At 34.1% G+C, this 10,738-nt stretch overlaps 2 protein-coding genes across 2 annotated transcripts; one reads left to right on the forward strand and one right to left on the reverse strand.

Moving 5' to 3' along the window:
• Positions 1-711: 711 nt before the first annotated feature.
• LOC111005377 (uncharacterized) lies at positions 712-2,285 on the reverse strand. Its single transcript, XM_088119702.1, has 2 exons — positions 1,594-2,285; positions 712-1,049 (listed from the first exon to the last, which is right to left on the reverse strand). Exons 1-2 carry the CDS (start codon positions 2,230-2,232, stop codon positions 960-962), a joined length of 729 nt encoding a protein of 242 aa, XP_087975828.1. The 5' UTR covers positions 2,233-2,285; the 3' UTR covers positions 712-959.
• A 5,418-nt stretch (positions 2,286-7,703) lies between these two features.
• Positions 7,704-9,947, forward strand: LOC111005378 (uncharacterized). Its single transcript, XM_022276853.2, has one exon. The coding sequence runs from the start codon at positions 8,004-8,006 to the stop codon at positions 9,807-9,809; it is 1,806 nt and encodes a 601-aa protein (XP_022132545.1). The 5' UTR covers positions 7,704-8,003; the 3' UTR covers positions 9,810-9,947.
• Positions 9,948-10,738: the final 791 nt, after the last annotated feature.

Here is a 10,738-nt window from a genome sequence, read left to right on the forward strand (position 1 = left end):
ACGTACAATTCAATTTAATAAAAGAAACAAAATTTGGCCACACGCATGCTCAAAATTATTTTTGGAAATATAGATTTACAAATTATGTACCTACCACCCACATGCATGTTTATTTGTAGTAATTACCAACCAAAAATATATTTCTTCGTACCAAAAGTTCTGCCACGTCAGATGGACCAACCATCCTATCACTTAATTCCAATGGACCAAACCGACACTGCCCTTTCACTCCTTTATTATTATTATTTTAAAAAAAAAATTATTGAAAACCCTTCGTCGGTGGACTACTGAAAAGATTAAAGTTACATTATATATTGATTTATTTTTTATTTTTTATTTTTTTTCCATATATTTTGGAGTATTCTCTCAAAAAGTAATTGAATTTAAAACCAAGGATTTACTTATACATTTGAAGATTCGTGGCTTGCAACTATAAAACAAATAGATTTCATTTTTTACGACTTGATTTCGAGTGTTTTATATTTTTATTTAATTGGAGTTCGTGTTGCAAACATGTAATAAGATCTTGGTTAACTTTTTATTCTCGAACTTAGTGACATAGATATTAATTTTCACTGAATATTCAAAATTAAGATTTCTATAAAGAACAACAATATTTTAATAATCTTGACATGAAACTGCAAGTGAGCACAAAACTAAGAATTAATTACAAGATGGTAAAAGTAATAAGAACCAAAGAACACACAAGGATCCAAATGAAATAAAAGATTTATCCGGTCCCAAAGTCATCATCCAGAAAGAATTACAAATCTCATATACGGCCAAATCCTATCCCAGTGCTCAATTTTGTAAACAAATTTCATCAATCAATTCAATCAATAAAGCACCTTATGATATGAAGTACAATGGGGGAAATTTTCAACAAAAAAAAAGAGATTAATATAATTAATCAAGAACGAACCACATCTCTCTCTCTCTCTCTCTCTCTCTCTCTCTCTCTAGAACATGAAGCTGACGGCGGCGGCGGTCAATCCCAGAGCCAAGCTTCCGACCACCTTCTGCAGGCTCCTCAAGGCTTCAGCTCCACTCTGCAACATAAGACAGATCCATGGCGCTTACAATATTAAATAACGAATTCGATTAAGTTGATTAGAAAAATGGCATATTTAAAAGCTGGAGTCAATTAAATTTATTAATGTTTTTGGTTCAGTGTGACCTGAGAAAATGTACAGAAAAATTAATGCTCTCGAGCCCCGTGTGATCTGACATTCTGACATTTCAATTTCATTTTTGACGCGTTTTGATCTCTTTCTTTGCCTAGGGTTTACCTAGACTCAACCATGGTAATTATCTCAACTCAGGGTCCTCTTCCTCGCTAGATCCACGCGTGTCGGTGGCGCGTGGCAGCTAAACTCAGACACTCTGCTACCAAGCAAGTGCAAACGCGGCCAAGCTCAGTAAACCCTAGGGATGCTATCATGCGACATTTCTATCAGAACTATGGCGATATCTTAGCTATGGACATCGATAATGTTGGATTAACGGAGGAATGCTCCAGATCTTGAGGACATTTACAAATGCAGGTAAATTATTAGGTAGCAACGGCAGAGAATTAGGTCGAAATTAAGTTACCTTGTCATCGAGTGAAGGACTGGGCGAAGGACCTTCCTCGCTTGCTCCAGGGGCTTCAGATGGAGGAGCAGGTGGACCAAGCAACGCCGGAGAAGGAGCTGGTGCTTTGTGCTTCTTTGATTTCTTCTTGCTAGGCGCCGGCGATGGAACCTCGGCCGGAGGTGATGCGACCGGAGCAAGAGGAGCACTTTCGGGAGTGCTTGTAGGCGTGGGAGCGGGAGGAGATTGCGTTGGAGTAGGCAATGGTGGAGAGCTTACTGGAGCTGGAACCGGCGGAGAGCTCGCCGGAACTGGAACGGGAGGAGAGCTCGCTGGAACGGAAGCAGCCGGTGGAGAGCTAGCCGGAACGGAAGCAGCCGGTGGTGAGCTGGCCGCCGGGGACGTCACTGGAGCGACCGATGGTGAGGACGATGCAGGCGGCGTCGCGACTGGTGCTGTAGTAACCGGCTTCAGGGGAGCTGCAGCGGGAGATGAATTAGTCGGTGGCGATACAGGTGCTGCGGCTGGAGGGGGGAATTTAGCTGCCGCTGGTGCGGCAGCCGCCGGGGTAGTAGTCGGAGCTGCAGCTGGGGACTGGCCACCGACGCCGGCGACGACGGCGCAGATTAGAACGAGTGCGATCAAAGACTGTCGTCCCATTTCTACCGTGTGGGCGTGTGTAGAGGATGAAATTAATGTTTCCGAATACAAGGTGTAATAGTGTATATATAGGCCAGTAAATAACGGCCCAATGGAATTCTTTAAATTTAAAAGGAAAAAAAGAAAGAAAAAAAAACCAACCGGACCGAAGACAAGAGGGGCCCACTATTAATGGGCCTGTACTAGCCGTTGGGAGAGAGAGGAAGGGCCCACGAAGGGAATCAAACAAAAGAACGGTATAATATGTAGATTTAAACAGAGTGTAAGAAGCCCATGAGTTAAAATTAGGTGCGGCATGTGAACACCGATAAAGAAGGTGCGAAAAAGCCACGTCAGCTAAATCGGGGGATTATTGACGCGCTTTAAGATCCAATAATTTGGTTATGAGGGAGATTTGATTGGGCAGTGGATGGAACTGGATACAGCTGGATGATTGAGAGTGGGGCCCTTTCCATTTTCGACAATCCAATAACAGTTGGCCACGTGAACTGTCGCGGCAATTATTGCGGCGAAATTTAGCCTTGAAATCTTTTGTCCCACTCCCCACCGCTTGAAAAGCCGTGCCTTACTACTAAAATTTTCAATTTCAAAAGAGAAAGTAAAAAAAAAACTATATTTCTATTCTTCATTATTTATATATAAATATAGTATATATGTGCGTATCCGATGGCCTTATTTTCCAAGTATGGAAGATCCCCCTACCATACAATAAAGTCTATATATTTTTATTAATGCTTGTGAATATCTATTTTATATAAAAATAACATATTAAAAAAGTAATGTGACAGATGTTAATTAACGTTGAGCTATACTCACTTTAATATATATCTTCATTCGATCCCTCGCTCCATATATTGTAATAAAAAAAAATAATGTGACATATTAAAAACATTTAATACTACATTTTAAAAACAACGAGATATAGTTTAACTATTTTTATAAACACTAACGTGAACATAATTTTTTAACATTCTAAAAGAACAAATAATAATAATAAATTACATAAACATAGCTTAACGGTTAATGTATCTATTTCTTTCTTGGAGTTTAAATATATTCCATATTTATTATACTAATAAAAGAAATATTAAATTCATAAAAAGATAAAAAATAGATTTTTTTTTTCTATTTATGAGAACCTTAAAAAATAACTTTAAAAAACATTTAAAAGGTAGTTAACTGGTTAAGTGTATTTTCTCTTAACTATCGTTCTTAAAAACGTTAACTAATTTTTCAAAATGTGTACCAAACAGCTCCAAAATTCATAGTTATTAATTAATTTCATCTATCTCATAAAAGTCACAAATGCCCTTTCTCGCGTACTTGGTTGGAGCCTGTTTTTTCCCCATAATTTATACTTTTTGTGTTAAATGAGTATTTAAATTTATGCTCGAGTCTTGTCCAGTCCATCTTATTTGCTTGTCCAAGAGAGAGAGAGAAAAATAAAGCTGTCATTTTATTTTAAAGAAATTTATTCTAAAAGCAAATAGTGTATCTTGGTTTTTCTTTTGCATCAAGTGATCTATTTTTCTTTTGTATTTTTTTTTTCCTATTATTTTGCATCTTGTGCTTTTGCTTTTGACGCGATATTATAGTGAGCATAATATTTTTGTTGATTTCTGTATATAGCCTTGTTATTTCACAATAAACATTTCTAGCTAAAATCACTCTATAATTGTCAATAATTATTTGTTTGAAAATATTTGTCAATAATTATATTAAATCATACTTGTAATATATTTGTTATGATTATATAATAGAATTCAATAATTGTTGATAATTATCAAAACATACAATTAATAATTACACCTATATACACGTCATACTAAAATATTTATTTATATATTTATGTGATTCTTAACCTAAGAAAGGTGATTATGTAAAAATTTTACACTTTACTCACAAGATAGAATGCTTTATATATACCCTGTTTATTATAACTCGATATTATTGTTGAATGATATTTAATTCTTAATTATTTATTTTGGAAAACTATGGCTTAATATTTATTGGATTATTAATGATAATTTATAAAATAAAAATTATAATATTTCCATGTGTATTACTATATTTCAAATTCATATTTTTTTATCACATGTAAAGGTGAAATTTCGAACTCACAGTATTTTGATTCGAGATAAGTGTTTTAACTTACTTAATTATACTTGGGTTGACGCATCAAATTATTATTTGCACACGCTCGAAAGTTATTATAAAAATCTAATCAAATGTTGACAGACTTGATTCATTTCCTTTTCTCTCTCTAGCTTATTTTATGATAAATTTATTAGTTTATTAGTTTTAATTTTAATTTAATTACTATTATTATCTTGCGTATGGCTCCTCACTTTGGCGTTTTATTGGGGGTAGGGACTGTAGTGTAGCCTTTGTCTGTTGTGAAAACCGAAAACTCGTCCTAAATTATCTTATAATTGGAACACATTTCCACTTCAGTCACGTGCCTCCAGGACATTTCTAATAATTATAATGTTGTTTAAAAAATTTATATTTTCACAGTTTATTTTAAAAAGTACGACCATCAAAAAGAAAAAAGATTCTGTTACAAACATGTCAGTTCCTCTAGAAAATAATATGATTTAAGAAAAACTAGTATAATATTTCTAAATTTATTTATCAATGATCTCATACCAAATTATTTACAAAAATTAAGTAAAATTTCATACTACTTTATTGTTTTAAATGTTAAACTAACCTAGAATTTGAGCAGGACTTCAATTGGTCCATATAATTTAAAAAGTTTCAATTTAATATATACAAATTAAGTGATTTCAATTTTGTCCATCTAATTTTAGAGTTTCAACTTACACTCTAGGATTTTTGTTAAAATTTTAGAAATCAACTCTAAACTATATTTTACTCACAAATTCACCAATTTTCTTTCATTTGTTTACTTAATGTTAAATTGTAACCAGTTGATACACTAATTCAATGTGACGTAAATGGAAAACATGTCACGTATTTGATATTAGTAACATTTTGGCAATCAAGATTATGAGATTTAAGAAAATTATAAGGACTATTTGAACGTCTAAAATCATTGTCACCAAATTGAAAATGAAAAGAAACTCAAAGACCAAATTTATAATTTAACCGAAAGAAAAAATAATAATAAAGGGCCAACAAAATTATCCTAAGGATTTGTATATGAATACATATGCCAACGGTAGAAATATCATTTTACTTTCAACTTAAAGATTTCATTTATTTATGAAATTGTGAAGAAGTACAAATAAAAAAAAGGGAAAAATGAATAATCAAACGCCTAATTAAACAAATTAAACAATCATGGTTTGCAATTTACATGATTCATTTGCCAGTTTACCTACTTGCGTTATTTGTTTTCAAGGACATGGAGCTATATTACGTAATTATGTTGATGTGCACCAATTTGAACTACATTTGGGCCTTAAATGGACTGGATCAATTGAAGTCCATACAGAACATCGGCCCATGAAATGACAAACCAATGGACATGACAGAGGGTATAATTTTGGCCCATTTCTTATTTTAGGATTTAAAGTCCTATTAAAAGAAGAATTGAAGTACCTCAGTTTTGAAATTTGAAAAAGGCTGAATGAAAGAAATAAATAGTAATTAAAGCCAAGAACACCTGAATCCTATGATACCCAAAAACTTCCCATTAAAAGAGGAACAAAGGAAAGATAGATAGATGGAATTGGAAGCTGCTGCCATTTAGGGGTATGTACAGCCCTCTATCTCTGATAAATTGATAATTTAAGACCAATTATTTTGTTTTTATAAATTATGGTTGTTGACAAATAATTTATTTTTTAAAAATGTTTTGATAATAAGGGGTTAGTTAACCATGTTCTCGTTCCTTGTTTCTTTTTTTTTTTAATAAATAAAAATATAGCTGCATTTTATATCCGTTCTATTTCTATTTTTTTTTGAAAAAAAAAATAAAAAACAGGTTTGATAATCATTTATCGTTTTTTTTCTCTAAAATTGTAAATTAAAAAATAAATTTTATGTGAAATTTATTTTTTAGATTAAATATTCGAATTTTTTTGTTATATTTATTTTTTAATGCTTATTGTGCATGGTATAGATGAACATTTTACTTATGTTTTTTAACAAATTAGAAAAAAAAAACATAAACAAAAGTGTCGTCTATTAACGTTTCCATTTCTTATTTCTGACACAGTGAAAAAAGGTTTAGGTATATAATTGGAGCAGCATGCTAATGGCAAGGTTACTGATGAAGTAATTTTTCTCATGATTATAAATTTAAGGCTTAAAAGGTGGGGGGAGCCGCATTTTCTTGAGACCCAACCTCGTTGTACTTGTCAAACCCTATCCCTTCACCTGTTAAGAGTGCTACTTTTAAGTTAACTAAAATAATTTTTTTGTAAGTATTTAAAAATAACTAATTATTAATTAGATTGATTGTTTTTCCAAATTTTTTCTAGTCATTTTTAACTGCATAACCATATTTACAATTGGTTAAAATTACTTTTCATCCTTGAAAAAGTCATAACAAACTTGTTTTCATTTTCTACTTAAAATTTCAATTGGGTTCATTATAACAGTTTTAATTTCTTCTACAAGTTTTTCCCTTGTTCTGAACTAATTAATTATTTCTTACTTCTTTTTTTTTTTTTTACAAGGGCTGTAAGATCCATGTTCTGTTCTCTCAAATCTTATACAAAATCAAGTTGCAATATAATATTCTTTCTTCTTCTTTTTAATGCCTTTTCAGTTTTCCACGTTCTGTTGATCATTGCATAGTACATGAGCCAAATTCAAATCTTCTAGAATTTGCTTTTTTCTTTTTAACCTAATAGTTGTGCCAACCATGTGGAAAATGAGGCTACTGAAATTAGATGATCCAAATTTTGTATTAGCTACATCATAATACAGACTTTTAAAGAAAACTTCCAACCGTTTTATAGTAGCAATGGGTATCAAGAAGTTCATCCAAACATCATCCATCAACCGGATTTAGTTTTATCTTTGCTTTTATATTCTTATAACCATTTGAACTTCTTTGATACTAATTTTTTATAAAGTAGAGATCAATGGATACCTAACCAATTTGGAAAATGACAACGATAAACACATGATTGAATGTGTAACCTAAATTATTAATTTAAATTTGAAAACAGATATTTGTGTCGTCATATATATATATACACACACATATATGTATATATATTTTTTGTATATATATAAAAATAAAAATAAAACTTAGACCCTTTATAACTATATAGTTAGATAGCTCAAATCTAATATTGTTCTCTCGAAACCATTACTTAACCTCAACGTTTCACTATCGGAACCTATTATGCCTATATGTAAGGTTTAGATGGTGACATCACTCCCACGGTATGCACTAGTGTCCATGGTTGTGACAAGTACTTAGTTTTCTACCCTTTCAATATCGATTTTGAATATTAACAGCGATATAACATATCAAAAGACCCATATGTATCAAAAATCAAAGGAGGCCAATCAAATGCCAGAACTATCAAGGTAAGATGAAATTGAATGACCAAAACACAAAAAGATAAATGGATTATGCTTAAAAGACACTGCAAATCTTCAGTTGGGGATTCAGTGAGCTGACAAAACAGCAAGAATGTTCCAACTTTTTGGACTCTCATTAAAGTTTGTTTCTGAATTTTCAGCCAATAACCTGGACCACCCTCTCTCTCGCTTTCTTTAAAACCGATCCCATTTTCGTACGCAGGTTTTTGGAGCGACAGCGAGAGCTTCTTCAACCCTTCATCATGAAAGCTCCACGCCACAAGAAAATGGCGGAAAAGGCTAAGAAAGATAACCCCATCAAGCAGATTCATTGCGCCGTCCCTTTTTGCTTCTTCTGTACGATGAACGAACCAGACCCATTACTCAGAACGTTCAAAATCACCGAATGCTTCAAAGAAATGCCTCGGAGAGAGGATCAGGAGTACGTACTCGCACTGAGTGGACTCTGGAGCATCGCCAAGACCCGACCCGATAACCCGGAATTTCCCGAGCTTGGTATCTTCGAGTGTATGGGAAAGCTTATTTGTAGAGGAATCGATGATAGGGAATGGTTGTTTAGAGACCAGAATGTTTATATTCCTTACTATGCAGCCCATATTATAGGTTCTTACGCCATGAATAAAGCTGAGTTTGCGGAAATTGCTGTCGAATCTGGAGTGATTCCGCCATTAATGGAGCTATTGAGGGGAAAAATCAGCTGGGTCGAGAAGAGAGTGGCAGTTCGAGCTCTGGGTCATTTGGCAAGCCATGACACGACCTTCGAATCAGTTGCAGAAATTGGAACTGAGGTCGTGGAATTGGCCATGGAAATTGCATCCAAAATCGCCGAAAATGTTTATACGCAATTCCTCTGTCTAAAACAGAGGAGGAAATATCAACGCAATTTGCTTACGAGAGGCCTAGGAGGGGTCGAAATTGAGAACAGAAAGGCAGAGGAATGGACCATTCAAACCCAGTGCTGGTCTCTTTATCTTCTCGATTGTTTCGCTCGCAGAGAGAGACATCTGAGTTTAATCTGTAAGAAGAATTTCTTGAAGATTTTATGTCAAATTTGGGGTGGATTGGCAAACCCAGAAGCACCAGCTGGAATTGGGCTTCTGAGGACTCTGTGTAGAACAGAGATTGGAAGAAAAAGCGTGACGGATTTGGAAGAAGTCATAAAATCTCTATGTGTTCTCGCTAGATCATCCTCAGATGAATGGCAGATTACGGCCATTGAATGTATTTTGAGTCTGATCAAAGACCCACTAACCAGAAACAGAGTTCTCGAATCCTCTGTTTTTTCTCTTATCGATTTGGTAGAGCTAGAAATCGGCGGTGACCAAAAGAAGCAAAAATTGGGAGACTCTGTAACACGAGAATTGCTGAAAGATTACCATAAAATCAAGTACGGAAATGAGAAGCTGTACAGCGAAACAGCCGAGAGAGCATTAGGGGAAATTTGGGAGTTGAAAGTCGAGAAGAAGAGGAGGGAGAAATTGATGTCCGAAAAAGAGGTGAGAAAGAGAAAACTCTTGGTGGGAATTCTCACAAAACAGGGGAATCACAGATTCAGGGGCGGAGTGATAGAAAAAGCTGTGGTGAAATACTCCGAAGCTTTGGAAATGTGCGTACCCAAGATGATAAAACAGAGGCTTGTCCTCCATAGCAACAGAGCTCAATGTTTTCTGCTGCTGAGAGACCCAGAAGCCGCCATTAGCGACACGACTCGAGCTCTATGCTTGTCGAAACAGGGGAGCCCTCACAGTAGAAGCCTGTGGAGAAGATCACAGGCTTATGATATGATGGGACTGGCTAAAGAGAGCTTAATTGACTGCTTGCTTTTTGTCAGCTGCCAAATCAAGTTGAAGGAGAAGATCCCGTACTATGCTGCGAGGATGATGAACAAGCAGATGAATGCTACGTGGGTATTTGCTTCTGTGGAATCAAGAACATTTAACAGAGATGAAGAGCTTGTTCGAGAATCGCCAATGACGGAATTTGAAGGCGGGAAGATCTTGATGATGAAGATGAAGCAGAAGGATGGCCATGCCACTGTGTTTCCTTAATGTAGTGGATGTAATAGTTCTTAGCAGATGGTACATATTAATGGAGGCCAAAGTTGAACAGATCAAGAGATCTCTTTGGTATTTTGAAACCCATGTAATTAATTTGATTTGGGTATGTTTGATTCTAAATTTTCTTGATTTCCACATTGTTTTTGTGTTCTAAGTTTCTCTCGGTACATCCGGATATTTTTTTTTTTAATAAATATCTTGGCAAAAGAAGTGGAGATTTGATATCTAGGGCAAACCGACATGTCGAGGCTGTTGGCGAGTCGGTGACATTCTTACTTTCTATTTATTATTTTTCGTTCCTATTTCATTTTCAAAATTGTATACAAATCTGACAAACAAAATTCGATCACCCATCAATATACCATGTACTTTTAATTTTAATTGTTTTTTTTTGACATATGTACTTCAAATTTTGATATGTAGACTGTTGTAGTCTGTATTGATTTCGAATGTTGTACTTTTATAAATTTAAAATGTAAAGTACTATTTTATTATTCCATTATTGTACTTCCCTCTTAAATAAAAGTAGATTCTAGATTTGTTTTCTAAATGTGCATCTAAAATTCAATTTTAGATTGGATAACTGAGTTCATTGAATCAAATATCAATTTTCTATTTTTCAAGAAAAATTTATTCTGAAACAAAGTGATTCCTATTTATTTATTATAAAAAAAGCTTCCGCAAGTCTTGCCAGAATTTTTATAACAAAATATAACTTGGAAACCATCTTATTGAAAAAGATTTAAACCAAATGAAACTACTGGGCCGTAATACGTATCATGCTGTAAAAATCACAAGTTGGTTAAAGTTGCAATATGCCTATTTGCATATATAATATTGCTTTAAGCTATTAACAGATGGGGCTGAATGAAGACAAAAGCCTACCAAAATCTTTCGACACCATAATCAGATTTCAAATC

Source organism: Momordica charantia (genome assembly GCF_013281855.1).
Source record: "Momordica charantia cultivar OHB3-1 chromosome 1 unlocalized genomic scaffold, Mcharantia_2.0 BLBB01000001.1, whole genome shotgun sequence".
Lineage (NCBI taxonomy): Eukaryota > Viridiplantae > Streptophyta > Magnoliopsida > Cucurbitales > Cucurbitaceae > Momordica > Momordica charantia.

Bases quoted from the DNA above. Each gene is read 5' to 3' on its own strand.
- LOC111005377 (XM_088119702.1), bottom strand. From the start codon at position 2,232: ATGGGACGACAGTCTTTGATCGCACTCGTTCTAATCTGCGCCGTCGTC. The intron at 1,050-1,593 runs GTAACTTAATTT...CTTATGTTGCAG, and splicing joins GTCCTTCACTCGATGACAAG to AGTGGAGCTGAAGCCTTGAG.
- LOC111005378 (XM_022276853.2), top strand. From the start codon at position 8,004: ATGAAAGCTCCACGCCACAAGAAAATGGCGGAAAAGGCTAAGAAAGAT.